General features: G+C 52.5%; 1 protein-coding gene across 5 annotated transcripts in view; it reads right to left on the reverse strand.

The window, feature by feature from the left end:
* Positions 1-11,018: 11,018 nt before the first annotated feature.
* The window catches only part of PTPRF (protein tyrosine phosphatase receptor type F), an 83,438-nt gene continuing 73,003 nt past the window's right edge, over positions 11,019-21,453 (reverse strand). For all 5 annotated transcript variants that reach the window (XM_065914759.1, XM_065914780.1, XM_065914772.1 and 2 more), the window contains 12 exons: positions 19,643-19,740; positions 16,594-16,717; positions 16,273-16,448; positions 15,442-15,561; positions 14,980-15,134; positions 14,617-14,902; positions 14,312-14,490; positions 13,972-14,098; positions 13,656-13,781; positions 13,253-13,407; positions 13,038-13,173; positions 11,019-12,685 (listed from right to left, as the gene is read on the reverse strand). In XM_065914759.1, coding sequence (XP_065770831.1) covers positions 12,617-12,685; positions 13,038-13,173; positions 13,253-13,407; positions 13,656-13,781; positions 13,972-14,098; positions 14,312-14,490; positions 14,617-14,902; positions 14,980-15,134; positions 15,442-15,561; positions 16,273-16,448; positions 16,594-16,717; positions 19,643-19,740 — 1,751 coding nt within the window. In that variant the 3' untranslated portion in view covers positions 11,019-12,616. The remainder of the gene's footprint in view (positions 12,686-13,037; positions 13,174-13,252; positions 13,408-13,655; positions 13,782-13,971; positions 14,099-14,311; positions 14,491-14,616; positions 14,903-14,979; positions 15,135-15,441; positions 15,562-16,272; positions 16,449-16,593; positions 16,718-19,642; positions 19,741-21,453) is intronic.

The following is a 21,453-nucleotide window of genomic DNA, read 5'->3' on the forward strand; positions in this document are numbered from 1 at the left end:
ATGGCCACTGGAAAGACCATAACTTTGACTAAATGGACTTTTGTCAGCAAAGTGAGATCTTTGCTCTTTAATACGCTGATTAGGTTTACTAACGGAGAGGGCAATGGCAACCCATTCCAGTACCATTGTCCTGGAGTACTCTGTCCCAGAGTACTGGAGTACTCCTCCAGTACTCTGTCCCTGGAGAATCCCAGGGACGGAGGAGCCTAGTGGGCTGCCGTCTATGGGGTTGCACAGAGTCGGACATGACTGAAGCGACTTCGCAGCAGCAGCAGCAGCAGGTTTACGAAAGACCATTTCCTCATAGAAGCCTCTCTGACTCCCATGCTGGTTCTGTGTTGTTCTCCTTGCTTTAGGCACTTTTCTTGGAGAGTATCTAGGAGAGTCTGTAATTACATTACTTAAGTGCTTTAAGATCTCTATGACTAATGTCTGTTTCCCAACATACAGTGAAGCCTCTAAAGGAAGGGACTTTTGTACACTCCAGCAATATGAAACCACACAGGTTGCACTTTGTATAATGCTTAAGCATTCAGGCTCTGGAGGCGCACACGTCCAGATTCAAATCTAGATTCAGCTTCCCTTATAGCTGTGTGGCTTAGGGTGAGTTGCTTGACCTCTCTGAATCTTAGTCTTCAGCTGCAAAAGGAGATACTGATATGAGCTAATCTACAAGACTGTTGGAAGAATTAAATCTCAACAATGTAGGTAAAGTGATTGGCACATTTAAGTGGTTAGTGATGCTAGCAGGCATTATTATAGCACATTATAGATGTATACCATGTCTTTATTGGATTTAAATCTTTGGGACCACGTAGGAGCTCAGATGGGAGGAACTGCAGAGGCTGCCCTGAAAATGTGCCCGAGGGAAGGCTAGAAGGGGCCATCCCTGGAAAGAAGCTTGGGACACAAGGTCTTTGTGGGGGCTTATTGAGGAGTCTGCTTCTGGGGCCAAAAACTTCACTGCAGGTCAAAGTCCAGTCCAGATCCTTGTTGATCCTTCTTTCTTTCTTTTTAAAACTTTACTTATTTATTTTTGGCTGCACTGGATTTTTGTTGCTCTGTATAGGCTTTCTCTCGTTGCAGAGAGCGGGGGCGACTCTTCACTGTGATGCTCAGGCTTCTCGTTGCGGTGGCTTCTCTTGTTGCAGAGCACAGGCTCTAGGGTGCGTGGGCTCTGCTGCTCTATGGCATGGGGAATCTTCCAAGACCAGGGATCAAATCTGTGTCCCCTGCACTGGCAGGTGGGTTCTTAACCAATGACCACGAGGAAAGTCCTGTTTCTTCTTTCCTTAAGAGCTATTGTTCCTTGGTATATCTCCATATGAGCCATGCCTTCCATCGGGGTGGGGCACGGGGAGACAAGTGGTTCATCAGGGAGAGGGTAGTTTGGTGTGGGGGATGCTGACCCCACCCTAGATGAGGATGTTGAGGGTGGGAAGACCCTCTAGGGTCTGACTAGGGTCTGTGCTTAGTGTGAGAGGTGAAAGGAAGGGAAGAACCTCAGAAGAGCTGGGAGTAGAGATGCTAAAGGTTGGTATTCTGGCAGCCCAGCCATGTTGTCATTCAGTCGCCCAGTCGTGTCCGACTCTTTGCAACCCCGTGGACTGCAGCCAGGCCTCCCTGTCCCTCACCATCTCCCAAAGTTTGCCCAAGTTCATGTTCATTGCATGGGTGATGCCATCCAGCCATCTCATCCTCTGACACTCTCTTCTCCTTCTGCCCTCAATCTTTCCCACCATCAGGGACTTTTCCAACGAGTCATCTGTTCGCATCAGATGACCAAAACACTGGAGTTTCAGCTTCAGCATCAGTCCTTCCAGTGAATGTTTAGGGTTGATCTCCCTTAAGTCACTGATTTTGGAGCCCAAGAAGAAAAAATCTGTTACTATTTCCACCTTTCCCCCTTCTGTTTGTTATGCAGTAATGGGGGCAGATTTTAGTTCAGTTCAGTTCAGTCGCTCAGTCATGTCAAACTCTTTGCAACCCATGGATTGCAGCACGTCTGGCTACCCTGTCCTTTACTATCTCTTGGAGTTTGCTCAGACTCATGTTCATTGAGTCCATGATGCCATCCAAGCATCTCATCCTCTATCACTTCTTTCTCCTCCTGCCCTCAGTCTTTCCCAGCACCAGGGTCTTTTCTAATGAGTTGGCTCTTCACATCAAGTGGCCAAAGTATTGGAGCTTCAGCCTCAGCATCAGATCTTCCAATGAATATTCAGGGTTGACTTCCTTTAGGATTGATTGGTTTGATCTCCTTGCTGTCCAAGGAACTCTCAACAGTCTTCTCCAGCACCACAGTTCAAAAGCATCAGCTCTTCAGTGCTCAGCCTGCTTTATGGTCCAACTCTCACATCTGTACATGACTACTAGGAAGACCATAGCTTTGATTGGATGGACCTTTGTCAGCAAAGTGATGTCTCTGCTTTTTAATACTGTCTAGATTTGTCATAGCTTTTCTTCCAAGGAACAGGCGTCTTTTAATTTCATGGCTGTAGTCACCATCTGCAGTGATTTTGGACCCCAAGAGAATAAAATCTGCCACTGTTTCCATTCCCCGCCCCATCAATTTGCCATGAAGTTATGTGACTGGATGCCATGGTCTTAGTTTTTCAAATGTTGAATTTCAAGCCAGCTTTTTCACTCTCCTCTTCATCAAAAGACTCTTTAGTTTCTCTTCAATTTCTACCATTATGGTGGTATCTTCTGCATATCTGACGTTATTGATATTTCTCCTGGCAAACTTGATTCCAGCTTGTGATTCATCCAGCCTGGTATTTTGCGTGATGTACTCTGCATATGTTAAATAAGCAGAGTGACAATATCCACCCTTGATGTACTCCTTTCCCAATCTTGAACCAGTCTGTTGTTATCCTTTTGTGTGCTAAGTCATTTCAGTGGTATCTGATTCTTTGCAACCCTATAGACTGTAACCTTCCAGGCTTCTCTGTATATGGGATTTTCCAGGCAAGAATACTGGAATGGGTAGCCATTTCCTTCTACAGAGGATCTTCTCGACCCAGGGATTGAACCCACATCTCTTATGCCTCCTGCACTGGTGGTCAGTTTCTTTACCACTAATGCGACCTGGGAAACCCTGTTAAACTTTTAACAAACATTTATTGAGTTCCCTCCTTTAGGCTGGGAGACAAGAGTCCTTATATCCAAAACGTTCACAGTCCAGTGGAGGAAACAGATGAATCACACAATAATTATAATGCCAATTTGCATTTCATTTCTCCACCGCTGCCTACATTTCTCCCCCCCCCATCTTAGTATGTGAATAGCTGAAGAAGCAAGAATAATATCAGCACAGTGATATGGTTCAGACCCACAGCACAGCTGGATGTGAGGCTGTCTGGTCGAGGGTGGGGAAGATAGGGGCCAAAAGAGGATTCTGTGAGGATCTGTCCTGACTCAGGTGTGCCAGAAAGGGCGTCCAGGCACCTGCCACCACAGCCTCTGCATTTGTCTACCATGGACACATTCTCATAAAGAAAGTGCCCATCAGAGGGAGAGAAACTAGAAAATGCACTTACAACAGGGAGCATCGAGGGGCAGGCCCTGGGGCAGGCCGAAGGGCTTCACCCATGTTTGTGGGGGGCATCCTCCCTAGAGTAGGGGTATCTTCTGCCTTAAAGAAATGTGTACTCCTTTTATACTTCTCCCAAGGGCTGGGCCACACCCCCAAAAACAGCCAGTCCCAGGCAGCCGCCACGTTCTACGCCAGAACTGCCCCGAGAGGACCAAATGACAGAGCTAGCAGACACCTTAGGGATGTCACTGAACCTGGGCCTCAAAATGTCCCCACTCAATGCAGAGACCAAAGGCCATGGGGATGCGGCCTCAGCCCTCATGAATCTGACAACCCGACTGTGGAGCAATAGACCAGGTGCCTATGCTATTGGGACCCCTAAGCGTTCCTGGGAAGGCTTCCTGGAAGAGATGACATCCTGGACTCAGGAGGCCTGGGGCTAGAAGGCAGTCAGCGAGGTGGTGGGCTGAGTTTCCAGGCAAAGATAGGGAACGATGTGTGAAAAGATGAGAGAGAACTAGGCACCAGAGGGAAATACACTTCATTGCCCTGAGTGACAGGGCAAATCCAGCCGGACCTTGTAGCCTTTAAGGAGTTGGGTTACATTCAGGACTCTCCTGCTGGTCCAGTGGTTAAGACTCTGCGCTGCCAATGCAGGGGGCATTGGGAACTTGGATTACAGGGCTTTCCTAATGGCACAAATGCCAGCAGTGTGGGAGACCTGGGTTCGATCCCTGGGTCAGGAAGATCACCTGGAGAGGGGAATGGTTATCCACCCCAGTATTCTTGCCTGGAGAATTCCATGGACAGAGGAGCCTGGTGGGCTACAGTTCATAGGGTTGCAAAGAATTGGACAAGACTGAGTGAGTAACACTTTCACTTTCAAAATAGTTCTAAGGAGGGTTGACAAGATCAGGCTTGCTCTTAGGGAGATGTGCTATTTGGAGAATGAATGGGAGAACCATCCAGGGAGGGGGCAGTAATCTGTCCTGCAAGTGGGTGGAGGACCCTCATTTGTCCTGGAGTCTCCAGAACCTTGCCTGACTATGTTCTTCTTGGCTCCAACTACTAGCATGGGAAAAATAGCATGGAGATTCCTTTTTTACAGTTGAAGTCCAGAAAAGTGTGTGTGTGTGTGTATGTGTGTGCGCACGTGTGTGTGTGTGCACATGTATGTGTGCACTGGGGTGGGGATGGAGAGTTGCTGCAAACAACAACAATAATAAAAACAAACATAAAACCAGAGAGCATCACCACCTGGAAAAATCACTGCTAACATTTTAGTGTGTATCCTTGCCTGTGCTTTTTTCTTTTACACATGCCCTAAGAAACTGTCAAAATACAAATTCTGGTTCAGTAGGTCTAGAGTGGGGCCTGAGATTCATTTTCTAAAATGCTCCCAAGTGATGCAGATACTGATGGTCTCCAAATTCACTTGAGCCAGGCTGTAGGCTATGTTTGTGTGTGTGTATTTTGGGTTGTTTCTAACTTTTCAGTATTATAAACAGTGCTGCCATGAACCTTTGCCTATAGATTTTTAAAATTTAAATTTCCTTCATATACACTGTAAAATTGTATCACTGAATCAAAGGCAAAGCATATTTTACAGCCTTTGATAGACAAGGCAAATATTCCCCCTAAAAAGAGAGAAGCTGATTATATCCCTACTAGCAATACGCATGTGTGTGCTAGGTTGCTTCAGTCATGTCTGACTCTGTGACCCTATGGACCACAGCCCACCAAGCTCCTCTGTCCATGGGAGTCTCAGGCAAGAATACTGGAGTGGGTTGCCATGCCCTCTTCCAGATCTTCCGGGCCCCAGGGAGTCTCGAATCAGAGTCTCTTAGGTGTCCTGCAGGTGGGTTCTTTACCATCAGCGCCACCCGGGTGCTTAAATCCCCACAGCATATTAGCATATTTTTGTCCACTGATTGTCGCATACTAGTACCTCACTGTTCCTTCCATTGTACTTCTTTGATTAACAGTGAGGCTGAGTATTTCCCCCTATTTTATTGGAATTTGTGTATCTCCTTTTGTAAATTGCCTATTTGTGTCCATGCCCATTTTTCTATTAGGGTGTTTACTTTTGTTCTTATTGATTTGAAAGGTTTAGATTTAACCCCTTGATTGTTACAAAGGTTTTGCAAGGTGTGCCTGAGAAACCATGGTATTTAGATAAAGCTGGAGTGAAAGATTCAAGGAGAGATGAGCCAAGAACTGAAAAAGAGCATGTCTAAAGTGCTGGGCTGTGGACCCGGAATGCTAAGAGCCTGCACTGCCTGCATTACAGCCCTCGTTCTAGAAGCTGAGATGGCTGGACACATCAGATAGTGTTTCCTCCCTCTCAGCAGGGCTGGATGGGCAAGCTTGCTTTTGATCTTAAATTTTAGGCTTCATTTAGAGTCCAATCAGCTTTTCTTTCTTTTACATTAACATATATTCTTCAGATACATTGTTGTCAATTTTATCAATAAAATCTGCAATCAGAATTGAGGATGGAGTTTAAAAAAAATAATTTATCTAGTGGAGGAAAAACAGGGACTGGCACTAATTATTATTTTTTTGCACTAATTAGTTTTAAGAAAAAATATAATGATGGGGGACTAGCTAGCTGTGTCAGATAATGAAACAAAGCCGCACAAGTTAAATGAGTAGTTCTGGTTTAGGCTAGATGAACAGACAAGTGAAACAAGCTCCAGGCCCAGAGTACAGAGTAGACTCTGTACTTGTAATAACTTCAAATGTGATAAAAAGGAGGCATTACCAATCAGGACAGGGAGAAAGGTGACCTAAACAAATAAGTATTTTAGGAGAAAACCCCAATTTAGATACTCACATTAGCTATACTCCAAGAAACGTTCTGAAAGATAGTAAGTAGATGATCTCAGACTGACGGATAAACCAGGGCTGAGAAAACCACAAGCCCAAGATCCCTGAGTCAAGGGTCATTCTTCCCAAGTGAAGCCTGAACTGGGTTTAAGTTCAGAATTTACAATTAAAAAAATCAAATTGGTGATCAAGCAAATATCAGGGTAACTTGATAAAGAAACCTGTTAGCAAAGCCTCAACAGTGCCATACAACCCTCCTCCTTCAACAACTGGTTCATACAGTACTAGAAACAATAGCTTTAAAAGTTTCTGGAAACTTTTTTTTTTTTTTGGTCTCATTGAAAAGCATGCGGGATCTTAGGTCCCAGACTAGGGATTGAACTCGCAACTCACACTCCCCTGCTCTGGAAGTGCAGAGTCTTAACCAGTGGACCGCCAGGGATATCCCCAGTTTTGTTTTTTCAATAAAGAAGCCTATGCCAGACAAAGTTAAAACTGAGAGTGAATGTGAGAAAAAGATATTTTCAGGAATACAATAATCAGAAAGTTTATAATCCTATGAGAAAAAATTTGTGAGAGGTATTCTACCAAAGTAAAGAAAAAGGCTCAAAATGCTGAATTAAGAAACTGTGGCAGTGGAGTGTGCTCTAGAAGGGAAGGAAATAAAGAAAAAAGTAGAGAGAGTTATTTGAAATTGATGCTTGAAAGATTTTTCATAAACATCCAGTTAAAATGCGGTTTATCGGTTTTTTATATTTAGGACCAGACAATTATACTAATAGATCAGAAAATATTATAAACCTTGACAATGCAAAATAAAAAATGGTAGTTGGAGGAGGAAGAATCAAGGAGAGTAGGCTAATTTTCTCATTCTCCATAGAGGGTAATCGAAAGGATACTGCGCAGGGTGATAAATCAGGAAATAAATGTTTAAATATATTGTTTAAAGTCATGAGAGAGCTCATAAAGAATTAAAAGAAATATATGACAAAATCAAGAGGAACAGGTGGGAATTCACCTAAATTGACCAAATTCCACAGGTTTTATTGTGAGGACTCACCAGGTATATTACTATGCAACTTAGTGTGGGAGATGTACTGCTCACACCCAAACGACTAAAATCAAAAGCTCTATGAAGTGAAACTGTTGTGGGGAGGAGGGAGGAAAACTTACCTTTGGTTTTGTATTTTTTTTTTTTTTGGTTTTGTATTTTTTAAGACTGTTGGAATTATTTAAATTATTTTTATTAAAGAAAAGGTACGCATGTACTTTTCGTTTTTGGCTGTGTTGGGTCTTCACTGCTCTGCGCGGGCTTTCTCTAGTTGTGGAGAGCGAGGGCTACTCTGGTTCCTTGTGCGGGCTTCTCTTGTGGAGCACAGGCTCTAGGGCGCCTGGGCTCAGAAGTTGTTGACTCACGGGCTTAGCTGCTCTGTGGCAATGTGGAATCTTCCCAGACTGGGGATCGAACCTGTGACCCCTGCATTGGCAGGCAGATTCTTATCCACTCTAGCACCAGGAAAGTCTGTATCTACTTTTTCCTTTAGTAAGAAAGCTATACTAATAACCATTAAAAAAATGTATGGCATATCCACAACAGAAGAGTATGTAGCAGTTTAAAAACTGTTAAAAAAAAAAAAACTAGCATGGAAAGAAGTTCCTACCAATGTGAAAAGAGCAATTTGCAGAAAGATATGAACAACAGGACAACAGTTGTATAAAAATAAAGTTTACATGTTTTAAGAACCCAGGAGAATATAGAATAAATTGGAATTCCCCCCAGGGAGTTGGGGGGCAAGGAAATGGGGGAAACTTTAATGTTTTACATATGGAAGATTTTTGTTGTTCTAAAAGATGAAGTGTTGGGACTTCCCTGGCAGGCCAGTGGTTAGGACTTGGCGCTTTCATTTCAGGGGCATGGGTTTGATGCCCTGGTCAGGGAACTAAGATTCCCCCAAGAGGCATAGCATGTTGAAATAAAATGAAGTACTGGTTATACCATTTTAAAAGCTTGTCCTTTTAAAAATATTCTTCACAGAAAATTTAGAAAATTATGAAGAAAAAAGCCACCCACACTCACAGCTCTTGGTGTATTTCCTTCTAAATATATTTTTTTTCCTCTATGCATCTGATTCTGTCTCTAGCTATGGGCAGGGAGCAGTGGCGAAAGAGCCCTGGAGAGTCAGGCAGACCCTCCTGAAATTTCCAAATTCCTCCAAACCACTCAACTCCTATGCACAGCTTCCCCTTCTCAACAAACGGCAATTTCATCCTTTCAGTTGCTCAGGCCAAAACTGTGGGGTCAACCTTGACTCCTTTCTCTCACCCAGTCCATAAACAAATCCTCTTAGTTCTGCTTCCAAGACAGAACTGGTATCTGGCCACTACTCACACCTGGATCTCTGCCAAAGTCCTCCCATTGGCCTCAAAGCTGCCCCATTTCCTCTCCAACCTCATCTTCCACCGCTCTCCCATCCCCTGCTTACGGTGTCACGGCCACACGTGTCTCAACCCATGAGGCACATTCCTGCCCAGGGCCTCCGCTCCAGCTGCTCCTCCAGCCTGGATGCTCATTTCAAAGACGTTCAGGCCAATCCATCACCAGCTTTGTCTTTCCTCAAATCCCATCTTTTCAACGCTGCTTCCTCCGACCACCGTGATTATTAACCAAACCTTCCCCATGTACCTATTCTAATCCCCCCCCCCATACATAACACCTATCACTTTCCAACAAGCTATATACATGTATTATTTTTCACATGCATGTTTCCTCCTGCTAAGAGGATAAACACCACTTAGGCAGAAATCTGTGCCCTGATGTGAGTAGCCCATGGCGCGTGCTCAAGTTACTTGTTAAATGGCCTGATGTTCTCATCTATAAAATGGCCTAGTGGGGCCCACCCCACACATTGCTGTGAGGACCACGTGAAAAATACCTATTTCAAATTACTTCACAGCAGGGTCCTGCAGCCTCAGAAGCCCATGGAGTTTGGGCTGACTCTGAAGGCCTGGCCGGGTCTTGTCAGGACAGTGTCACAGTCACGTCTGCTAACAGGACCATTCAGGTGGCAATGCTGAGGATGGGTTGGCTGGGGCAGGGCTGGGGGCAGGCAGAACAGGGAGCAGGATGGCAGCAGTCCAGACAGGAGAAGGCGGGTCCTGGAAATGCAGAGAACCAAACAGGTGCAGAAGAGGCCAAAAGGGCAGGGTTTGGTGATTAGTTGTGAGGGTGAGGGAGGAAGAGGTGCCTGACTGGGGAACCTGTAGATGGGGTGCCTCACACTGTGATGGGGAGCCCTGGAGCCTCGAGGAGTGGGTTGGGAGAGGGTGACAGCTCAGAGGAGGGGGCCTGACACCAAGCAATAGAAAGGGCAGGGCCTCTGGAACAGCGGTAACCAGGTGTGGGTCACAGTTCCGGCACCAACTTGCCCTGCGTGGTCTGCCTGCTGAGTTGTTCTGAGGCTAAGTGATCATGCCCATAAAGCAGTGTCTGCAGAGTATGCCTAGTACAGTTCATATACTGTTGCTCTTCAAGTGACAATCTGATACCTACCCTCATTTGAAAATGTTTAATGGCTCATTATTAGGAAATTTAAATTTAATATCAAGAATAATGCAATGATGGTACTGTTTTTCTGAATGAAAAGAAATATGCCAGGCACTGAGCTAGGAGCTAGAGAAACCACAGCCACCAGAGACTGCTGGCAACACTGGGGGGCAGTGAGGGCCTCGAAAGCATGGTATAGAGCCTCTGTTCAGCATGGTACAGAGGCTCGCCACCCAGCAGGGAGTCCACAACCAGCTCAAACGCCTCAGCTGCTTTCAGTCTCCTTATGTCTGTCTACCCCATTCATGGGTGTTCTTTGTAGTCTATCATATTTGTTAGTCTGTTTCTTGCTTCCAAGCCTTTGTACAAGTTACTCTCTCCATTGGAAATGCTGTTCCCATCTTTTGAAAGAAAGCCTTACTTAGCATATCACTCAGAATCCAGCTTACGTCACCTCCTCCAGGAAGCCCTTCCTGATCCCGCTGCAGGGTGAGGTGCTGCCCTAACACCTCTGTGTTGGGCTCACCACAATACTCTCTATATTTGGTCACTGCTGACCACATGTATTTCTCTTCTCCACTTGTTCTGGACCTTGTTTATCTCTTGTCCCCAGAAGTTCCAAGGTTCCAACCTGGTAGGACTTATCTGATTACCAGTGGAGAGACCACTACAAATGTTGCTCTGTGTCCAGGAGCCGGATGGCCACACTGGGTCTAATACCCACACTGCAAGAATTACGAATATCCTCTAATCAATTTCCATATGGTCTTGGCTGCCACTGCCACAGTGCCATTCTTTTCCTTACAGCAGGGGAAAAGGAGAGGGAGGAGGTGAAGGAGAAGGGGATGTGATGACCCAGAATGTGGCAGGGAGTGTGCTGCCAGCTGGCGGAGCTGGGGCTCATGTCAGGGTGCTCCCTCCACACACTTGGTGGCTCAGTCATCAGGCTCCCATCTGAAACTGGTCACCATCCCGGGAGCCTGTCTCATCACCACATCCTCAGGACAGTCACACTGTCTCCTGAGGACCAGGAAATTGGCAGAACCCACCCTAAGGGACTGACAGCCCAGACTCGCATTCCAGAAAGAGCGGAGACAAGAGACCCGATTTGTAAGAAATCTGATTATTCAAATTTAATACCATCAAGAATTATGCAATGATGCTGTAGTTTTCTTAACAAATAGAAAACAGACTGTGTACAACAGTGAACTCTACAGCACTAGCATCCACAAGGTAAAAATGAATGTCTCATTCAACATTACCAACCCTGGATTGTTGATCTTGACAGCCTAGCTAGATCTGGGGACGTCCGTCTCACGCCCCTCGGCTAAAACAGCTATGCACCCTTCCCGCCCCCACTTACCTACCTAGATAGTGCTGCCCAGAGGAAGAGGCCCTCTCCCTGCCCCTCAGCAAGCCGAGATAATAAGAGTTGAGGATAGTACCATTGAGAGAAGTCCAGTAGTCTCGCCACATTGGTTTAGGAGGGCATCTTGAAGGAGTGGGAAAGAGCGCTCCTTGGGGGCTTTGAAGACAGCTGCAAACCAGGGAAGGAAGTCATCTGGCCCCCACTCGGAGGACAGACGTGTGCTACCAGGCCCACTGGCCTGGACCTGAACGGCCAGCCGCACCCCTGCTTGGCCCTGAGGTGTGTGCGGCGTGGCACACACCCTGACCAGTGCCCACGGTCTCGGCCATGTGGCCAGACCCACAGCCTACCAACACCGTGCCATCCTGCAATGCTGGACAAAATGCAGGCTCTGTGGACCCAGAGGGGACCCCCAGGCGCCCAGAGCCACCTACCCTCTCAGGGGTTTGAAGAAGAGGCCAGGGGGTGCCTCTCTTTTTTTTCTTGGGTTTTCCTTTTTTTTTGGATTTTTTTTGTTTTTCATCTTTGCTTTCTCTTTAACATTTGCAAAACACGATGGTGATGAGGAACGCCTGCTCCCCCAGACACATCTGTGGTTCTGGGCTGTGAATGTTACACACGCACTGGAATAGACAACTGAGGGTGAGGGCTTCCCATTTCCTCTCCCCCACCACGGTCTGTGGGGCCTCAAATAAGGCTCTTACGGAAAAATGGAACAGAAATTAAACCCCCCAAATGTGTTTCCCTGCACTTGGCTGAAATAGGGTCTTGTCAGCAGGACGGGAAGGGCAGCCGGGTCAGCGGTGCCTCCGCTCAGGCTGGCGGCCCCGGCTCCACACACGGGGAAGGCACGCTCCGTCCTGCAGCAGCGAAAGTCGTACCAAAGGAAAGGATCCCAAGTGAACTCAAGGAGAAAACAAACTATTCCCCCGTGCCCCACAGCAGCCCAGTCTGCAGTTAAGAATTTGCAAAAAGAAAAGTCAGAGGGAAGAGGCTATAATCCCTGTCTACCCCACTTAACGTATAAAAAGGGAGGCTTCGCTCCCATCCCCCCACCCCATGAGAAGAAGCATGAGAACCGGCAGCAGAACAGAGAGTTCGCAGTGGCTCTGGGGCGGGCCTAGAGGGCAGAAACAGGGCCGTGGTGGCTGCCTGCTGGCCCGCCCCCTCGCCCAGGGCAGTTCTGGGCTCTCTGTGCGGTGTGGCAATGTTCCTGAAATGCTGTGGTCCCAACAGCATCCGTGCAGGAGGGCTGGACGATGGTCGGTATGGCTCAGAGGAGCTAGGTCCCCTCCGGAGCCCCCAGGCGGGGGTGGCGGAGGAGAGGGGGCGGTAGTTACGTTGCATAGTGGTCAAAGCTGCCGAGGTACTCCAGGGCCGCGCGGTAGCACAGCTGGTACTGGTCCTACGGGACAGGGGGCCAGTCAGCACGGGCAGATACCCCCTACACGTGGCCAACGGCACATGCACTGCAGCCAGTGGTTCATGGACTTAGCCTCTGCTGGCCAGGAGCAGGGGCTGGACCCAGACATCTGCTTGGGCTTCCCCCGCTGCCACCCCAGTCTGCCCCTAGATCGTGTACCCCTGTAAGGACGGCCACGTGTGACCCTAGCTGGGAGCCAGGCATACCACCAGCACCCAGAGCATAGCTGCTGACGGGGAAGTGGGTCCGGCTCACCCCTCCCCTGTGCTTTGGGCAATGCCGGTGGCATGCGTCTGGGAGAAGCCAGCTTCAGCCTGGCCAGTGGCCTGCATACCTCCGTCTGCACCATGGCTGGGCGCTGTGTGCGCAGGGTCTTCACGGTCTGGAACATGTCAACCACGCCTTCGTAGCGCATCCGCTCCAGGACGATGCTCAGTGTGATGAACACCCCGGTGCGGCCCACGCCAGCACTGCCCAGGGAGAGCACCGGGTGAGGGCTCCCGCCCCCAGGCCCCCAACCCGCCCAGCCCTCCGCGGGGCTGGCCCCACCTGCAGTGCACCGTGATGGGCCCGTCCTGCCCGAACTGCTCCTTGGTCTTGTGCACCTGCCCGATGAAGTCGATGAAGCCCTCGCCCGTTTTAGGCACGCCCTGCTCCGGCCAGTCCGTGAACTGGAACTGCCGGATTGTCCTTGACTGCCCATCCTGGGAGAGGTGGCAGGGCCCGGAGTCAGGGATGGACTGGCAGCAGCCCCTGGCCAGGTGGGCAGGGCAGCCGCACAGCTAAGCATGCTGAGGCCATCCTGGGAAATGGGCTCGCCGCCCCCACACCTGACCTTAGATTCCTACGGTTGGAGCGGGGGTACCATGCAGGCAGCCCCCACCCCAGAGGGGCTCAGACAGCGTCACACACATGCTTTCATGCACATATACACACTCCCCTGTCCACTCACCCGGGCGTCCGTGACCTTGAACTCACGCAGAATATACTGGGGCATGTTGTACTCGGCCATCGGGTCAACGACAAAATACTGGTAGCGGGCAGAGCGCTCTGCAGGCCAGTACTGGTGGCATTTCTCCTGTGGACAGAGGGCCCGGCCCTGGGGTCAGGAGGGGAGGAGGTGGGGAGTGGAGGAGGCGGGGAAGGGAAGCTCCAGATTTCAGAGGATTTGGGAGCGGAAAGCCGCAGGAAGTGGTAAGGGTCTGAGGCTATGCTCACGGGGCCGGGAGGAAAAGGCTGCGAATGAGGAGGGCCACTGGTGTGCTCACCCTGCCCATCTCCCGAAGCCTGGTCAGCATGACAATGATGGTGGAGTTGTGCTCCCACAACATGCGCCAGAAGTCCTCCGTGCTCTCCGCCAGAGGCCCCTGCGTGGCTATGTAGGCCTTCTGCTGTCTGGGGCGGACACAAGACTGGACATGCTGGAGGTGCTGCTGCCCCCAGGGTCTCCCCATGGCTGCCTAGTCCCTTGGGGCCCCACTCAGCTCACCCCTCCTTTAAGAAGCCCACCCAGGTCTTCCGGGCCAGCCTGACCCTGTTGTGCTCCCCACCGGCCAGACGCAGGCCCAGCTACTCGTGGGCATGGTGGGCAGTCACGAGCGTGCTGACCTATAGCCATCCAGGAAGCTGGCGTTGATGTAGTCGGAGCCCTCCACGCCGCGGATGGGCTGCAGACACACACGGGTCAGTTCGTAGGGCATGATGTTCACCAGGCGGTTCTTGAACTTGTTGCAGGGCAGGTTGGCGCTGATGAAGCGAGATGTGTGGGCCTTGGAGTTGGCCAGCAACTAGCGAGAGGGAAGGGCTGGTCAGGCTGGGCTTCCTGGGCGGGGGGGGGTGGGGCGGGGGGGAGGGGGGTGTCCCCATGACCCAGTCCAGGCACTGGAGCCAGGCAGGCCCAGCCCCGAGCCCACCTTGAACTCCAGCTCCATGGCAGTCACACTCTCCCCGGGAGGCACTTGGCCCAGCTTCTGGATGTGGGCGTAGAGGTTGCGGGCGGGCACCTCCGTGTGTCCACACGTGGCGGCCTCCAGCAGCGCCTCGTGGATGAACACATACTGGTCCTCAGTCTGCACCATATAGTTGCGCTGCGCCCGCATGCACGTCACGTGGCCGTAGATGTCCACCGTCTTCTCATGCTTCATCCGCTCCAGCATCGCATCAATGACAATGAAGCAACCCGTGCGGCCCACGCCCGCGCTGCAGGAACAGGACTCAGCCTGGGCAGAGGCCTCCCTCACCTCTGACCCACCCCTGCTGGAAGCCCCCCACCTCACCTGCAGTGCACCACCATGGGCCCTGCGTCCAGAGGGTTGCAGGCCTTGACCCGCCGCAGGAAGGCCAGGATAGGGGTCGGGTACTCGGGAACTCCGTGGTCTGGCCAGGCCATGAACTGGAACTGACGCAGCTCCCGCTTCTCACTGGAGCCACTCTGAGGAGGACAGCAGCAGAGATGGAGTGAGTGACGAGGAACCATGCCTGCTACAGCCTGCCCCGACACTGAGGCCAGACCCTGGCTCTCCGACACAACTCAGAAGTCACACGGGGCAGCCTGAAGGAGCTCGTGTGCTGCTTCTGTCCATCCTGCCCACGGCACCGGCCAGCATGGCCTGCTCACACCTCCAAGCCCTGACCTCCAACACTGACTCCCATTTGCCCCCGCTCCCCCAGCACACCACGCTCAGACCATGGCGCTCACAGGCTCCAGGCTGGGGCCAGGCACCAGGGCAGGACTGTACCTTGTGGAGCGCGAAGGTGCGCACAGTGTAGGTGGCCAGCTCCACCGTGTCCAGCAGGGTCACCTGGATGAGGCCGTAGGTCTCGGTGCCACGAGCTGGCCAGTACTGATCACATTTCACCTGCAGAGGAACAGCAGGGGGGGCGGGCAAGGGTGTTAGAGGGACCCAAAGGCTCAGACAGGCAGGGCCCAGGGCAGGAGCTGGCGGAAGGCCCAGCTGTGCTAGCTGCCAGGCCCCTAGCCGCCGAGATCTCAGATTCACCATGCCACCCCCTCACCAGACCAAGTCAGGGCCTCACACGAGGCCACCACCCCTGCCCTCGCGAGGGGAACGAGGGACGTAATTGAAAATCATTTATTCATGACCAGATCGCACCAGGTGCGTTTTCTGCCAAATTTACCCATAACGTTTACACACCATTTTCAAGCTCTGTAAATTTTATGCTCCAGTCAATGCTTTGCTGTGCAAAAGCAGATAACAGCAGCTCTTTCCACTAATTAACTTAGGAGATGTGTTAAGGCCCCAGCAACACTCCAGCATCTAGGGAACACGTGACCGTCCCAGAAACATGCAGTAACTGGGGGACACATTAACATTCTTGGAAAACGACAGCATCTGGGACAACATATTAACACGGTAGGAAACCACTGGCGTCTGGGGAACATGCCATTTCCCAGGAGCACCCAGCAGCTGGGATACGAGGACAACCCAGGAGAACAATAGCACTTGGCAAGTCCCCTGAAGGGAGTCTTCCCACAGGGACAGGCAGAGGTGCCCGAGTACCCATACCTGCCCCCCCACTCCCAGCAGGGCCCTGCCGCACAGCCTCACCCGGGACTTCTCCTCCAGTCGTGTCATCATGACCACAGTGGCTGTGCGCTGCTCCCACACCATCCGCCAGAAATCGCCCATGGTCTCAGGCAGCGGGCCCTGCGTGGCAATGTAGGCGTTCTGCTTGCGGTAGCCATCGATGTAGTTGGCGTTGATGTAGTCACTCCCGGGGACACCTACGGGCAGGGAGGGACACGGGAGAGCATTATCTCAGGGCCTCCCACCTAGTCCGTGGGCCTCTTCTGGAGGAGGAGACGTCACCCAGTACGGAGGAGGAGGAGGAGAGCCAGGGGATGGGAGGGGGCCCCACCCTAGGCTCACCGTCGATGGAGGTAAGGATGACTCGGGAGTGGTCGTAGGCAATGACGTTGGCGTAGCGGTTCTTCGGCTTGTTCACCTCCAGGTTTGAATTCTCCCACGTGAACTGCTGTCCCGGGTCAATCGACTGCAGGGAATGAAGGAGGCAGGTGGAGCGGGGCAACAGCCCCCAGGAGACCCGGCCTTCCAGGTGGCGCCCACATCCGCCTCTGCTCCCAGGCTAGTCACTGGCTCTGTCCCGTGGCACTGGGGAAGGCTGAGCCCCAGCTCCCCAGCCATGGGGCACAGAGAACTGGTCAGCAATGTGACAGACCGAAGACTCCTCTGACCAAGGTACCAAATCCCCTTGCCCAGGAGAGTGGTAGGGGTGGGGTGTGGGCAGGGAAGTCCCTCAAGCCCTGCACCAAGCTAGCGAATGAGGGCAGAAGCGAGAGGCGGCCACCTGTGCATGACCCAGTGCTGCTGGGCCCAGACACGCCTGCATGGCCTCGTGCAGCTCTCCTCCTCCCTCTCTGGCTGTTCCTTCTCGGAGGCTCATTCCTCGGCCCTCTCTACACCCTCCAACCTTTCCTGGATGAGCTCACTGGCTCTCAGGACCTCACGCCCATATGCTGGAGCTGACGTAACTCAGCTGTAGCCCAGAGTCTCCCCTGAGCCCCGGTCTGCAGACCCCACAGGCCCCTGACATCCCACCAGGACGCCCCACACTTCTGCAGTCTCAGCCCTTGCCGAGCTGAGCTCATCGGCTCCCCTGTGCAAACCCAGCTCTGCTGCTGTGGCTCTCAAAGCCGCGGCCACAACCTGCCAGTCATCCTCCAAATCCTCTGTGCCCCCCGTCTCATCCGTCACCACGTCCCGATGCTCCCCCAGCTCCTTGGCTCTCACCAACCTGCTGCCAGGGCCTCAGCTGGACCACCCCCACTCAGACTGGGCACCTCCCTGCCTCTTTCCTTTGCCTCTTTCTGTCTTGCAGCCAGAACAATCCTTATAAAATGCCGATCAGATGATCAATTCCCTGCTTAATGCCTTCCATGGGTCCTTGTCACTTCGGATGATAATAACAACAGCTGAATCTCAGCAAAAACTTACTGTGTGCATGGTGCTATTCTCTGCACTCTGTGTATTCCCTCTCCCAATCCTCCTATGAAACCAGTTCTATTATTACCCTCCTTTTACAGATGAATACGACCCGAAGTTCTCAGCACAGCACACCACCCGCCTGTTGGTTTCTGTACCAGCCTGTTAACTCTCCCCAGGTCAGGGAGCACTTCTGTGAGACCCCAGCACACCCCACCCCTAGCCGGCCTGCTTCGTGCTGCTGTTGGAGGACCTTCTCTGTGCATCTGCATATTTAACACCACGGCGTGAGGTCACATTTAGCATTCTCTGTCTGCACTCATCTCCCTACCGACTGAGTTCCCTGTGGGCACTTGTCTCCACACTCCCAGTAGCTAGCACGGGCTAAGTGCTTGATGCTGCTGATCATTAAAGGTAACAGAGCTATTGGATCCTGGCTGCAGAAAAGCTCTCGGCAGGCCAGGGTGGCCAGAGGCGGCTTCCTGGAGGAGGAAGGTCTGTAAGGGGAGCGCAGATGGGAGCAGAGAAGCGGCAGAAGGTGAGAGGACATCGCAGGCCTGGACAGTGGGGTGCAGGGCCCCACAGGAGGAAGGGTTAGTGGGACGTGGAACTGGATGAGTGAAGGCCTCACGGGAACTGGAGGCAGGGAGCTGGACTCAGTGGCTCCGTCCCCCTTGTCGGGGGGCCCTGGGCAGGGCAGGCCCCCAGTGGGAGCTCCACAGGAAGAGGCAGCACCCTGTCCTCTAGGCAGATGTGATCATCAATTCGCCTGCCAAGCTCAATTTCCTCTGCGGAAACCTGACCCACAGCCCTTGGAAGTGGAGCCCTGGTGCCCAGGACAGCAAGCAAAGTGGAAGGACGTGCGACCGGAGGGAAGTGGACGCACAGACAGGGCAGAGCTAGCCCTTCAATCACCCATCCATCCATCACCCACCGAGGCGAATCCTGTGCCAGGCCTGTGCCGGGAGCGGGCACTGAGTGCGCTGAGGCGGAAGACGCTTTAACAACACCTTCGTCAGTACTCCTCAGAGAAGTCTGGGCTCTCCTCATCACCTCCTTCACTAGCAAAGCATCTCTCCAGCTGGGAGCTGGAAGCCTTGACTCCAGGAGCAGTGCTCAGAAGCCTGAGTCCCCAGCATGCATGCGTGCTCAGTTGCTTTAGTCATGACCCCATGGGCTGTAGCCCGCCAGGCTCCTCCGTCCACGGGATTCTCCAGGCAAGAATACTGGACTGGGTTGCCATTTTCTTCCCAGGGGATCTTCCCAACCCAGGGATCGAACCCACGTCTCTTATGTTTCCTGCACTGGCAGGAGGGTTCTTTACCACTAGCGTCTCCTGGAAGCAGGCAGAGTTGAAACCATGGTGAAGGAGGCACCTGGAGGGCCCGGAGCAGGAGGGTTTATGCAGCCCAGGCGGCAGGAGTCAGGCTCCCAGACTCCCCATCTCTGTGACAGGCACTCTGAGCACACGCATGTGCAGGCACAGGCTGCCAGATGGGTTCCACTACTCATCAGTGACATGACCTTAGGCAAGTCATTCCCCTCTCAGAGCCTCAGCCTCCTCATCTGTAAGATGGGATAACACCAGTTCCCGTCTCACAGCGTCGTAGGGAGGACATAAATAGATGGTGCATGCAGACTCCCTAGCCTGGAGGTGGCTGGCAGGGAGCTGTCTACAAATGCCAGCTGTTATTACTGATTGTGTTTATGACTTTCCATCTGCCTCCCTTAGCTCAAGGGCATGTGACTTTGTCCTCATCTCGGCGTGCCTGAAAGGGTCTTGACCAGGCCCGGTACCTAAGAAGCTGAGTTCCCCACTGGCTACTGCTGACCCCTTCCGTCTGTGCTCTTGGGCAGCAGCCTAGAGCCCACCACCCGCTCCCCAAACACACAGCAGGGGCCTGAGGCAGGACAGGAGCTGGCCTGGGGCCACGCATATGGTGGTGGTGGGGCTGGCGGGGAAGGGCTAGCTCACCTCGTACTCCTGGGAGAACTTGAGGCCGTCATTGGCTTTGAGGCGCTCGATGTTGTCAGCCAGGTCAGTGATGGGGATGGGCGGGTGGTCTCGCATACCTGGGAGCAGGGCGGGTACATGAGCAGAGTTAGCGTGAGGCCTGAGCGGGTGGCGGAGACAGCCCGATGCATGGATGTGCGCGTGTGAACACGTGTAACCATGGAGCACGCGGCACTGGTGGCATGGAGATAGCGGCGCATGCGGCGACAGGGGTGGCGGGGCACACAGCGGCCGGGGGGCGGGAGGGGACAGGGTGGGGTATGTATGCCGTGGACACGAGTGGGCATGGCCCGGTGACACGGTGCCGAGTGGCTGGTCCTCCTCCCAGGTCAGGGCCGGACACCCAGGCGGAGGGCAGCGGACGGGACAGGGCTGGGCGGCCGCAGCCTATGCCCTGCCCGCGGGCCCTCCTCTGGACAGCGCTCCTGCCCTCAAGGCGCCAGTCACCATGGGAGGCTCTGTGACATCATCGTCCCAGCACCCAGCATGTGGATGGAGTGATCACGACGTACGGAGATACGGCAGAGTGATGAGAAAGATACTCGGAGGGAGAGGTGGAGACGAGGAGGGGGACACTGGGCAAGGAGATGGGAGAGGCACCGGAAAGGAGTGGGACTGAGGCGGGAGGTGGGAGAGGCAGAGACGAGAGGGGGCGGCTGGAGGAAGGGGCGAGGCGAGGAGAGAGCGGGACGCAGAAGGGAAAGACGGGGGGTGAGAAGGGGGAGCGAAGACAGGAACGGAGGAGAGAAGAGCTCAAGGAAGGACAGAGGCGACGGGTGAGAGAAGTAGAGACACACAGAAGCCAGAGTGGGCCCCAAACGGGGAACGTGAAAAACTAACTTGAGATATTCGGGCAACTGGGGACACTGGAACCTGCAGAGAAAAAGAACAAAAACAGCGGGGCAAGAGAAGGACACCCGTTAACCTCTGGTTACATCGCTGTTGGACTGCAGCCAGCAGGGGTCTGGGGGGCTCGGAGGGCCGGCCCACCGCAGCCCCTTCTGCTCCACCCCCTCAAGTGACAGATGCCCCCCTCCCACCCCCCCAGAGCCTGCGCGGCCTTGGGGGCCTCTTTCTGTGATGAAATTCTAGGTCCAAGCCAACCTCGTGGCCTCTGGTAACCAAGTATGACCCTGGCTATTTCCAGATCATTTGGCAAAAGAGAAGTGTGCTTTTAGAGAGAGGGAAGGCACATGCGGTGAGACAGAAGGGTGAGTCCCCGGCAAGGATGGGCAGATGGGGACCGCGTCGCTCTCTCAGTTCTTCTGTGCATTTCAAGCATTTTCAGAATGAAAGTTAGATCACGAGGGAAAATAATAAACATTTGCTGAACTAAAAACATGGGAAGGGGGACCCTCAGCGGTGCCGCCATTCCAGCCAACCCTTCTTTCTGGTCACTGGTTCCCTCCCTGGATAACCCTGTGCACAGAGACCCCTCTCCTGGCCAGCAGCCTCGTCCCCTGACCTCAGCACCTATGATGACCCTCAGCGTGCCCTGCCCCAAGGCCCGCCTCCTGTCCTTCTGGTCCCCCATCCCTTGGAACACCACCTCAGATCCCCTGTGCTCCACCCTGCCTTCCCTTCTCAGATCCCTACAGTCACAGGGATTCAGACCCCGGCAGGGCCTGCATATCCACTGGCTCATCCCCCACTGGCAGTGCCTCAACCCACTGCAAGGCTCCTTGCCCAGGACTTGGACCTCTCCTAGGTTTCAACTGCTAAAACCACAGGCTCTCACACAGCCCTCTCAGCCTGGCCTCAGAGACACTCCT

Source organism: Muntiacus reevesi, chromosome 1 (assembly GCF_963930625.1).
Source record: "Muntiacus reevesi chromosome 1, mMunRee1.1, whole genome shotgun sequence".
Lineage (NCBI taxonomy): Eukaryota > Metazoa > Chordata > Mammalia > Artiodactyla > Cervidae > Muntiacus > Muntiacus reevesi.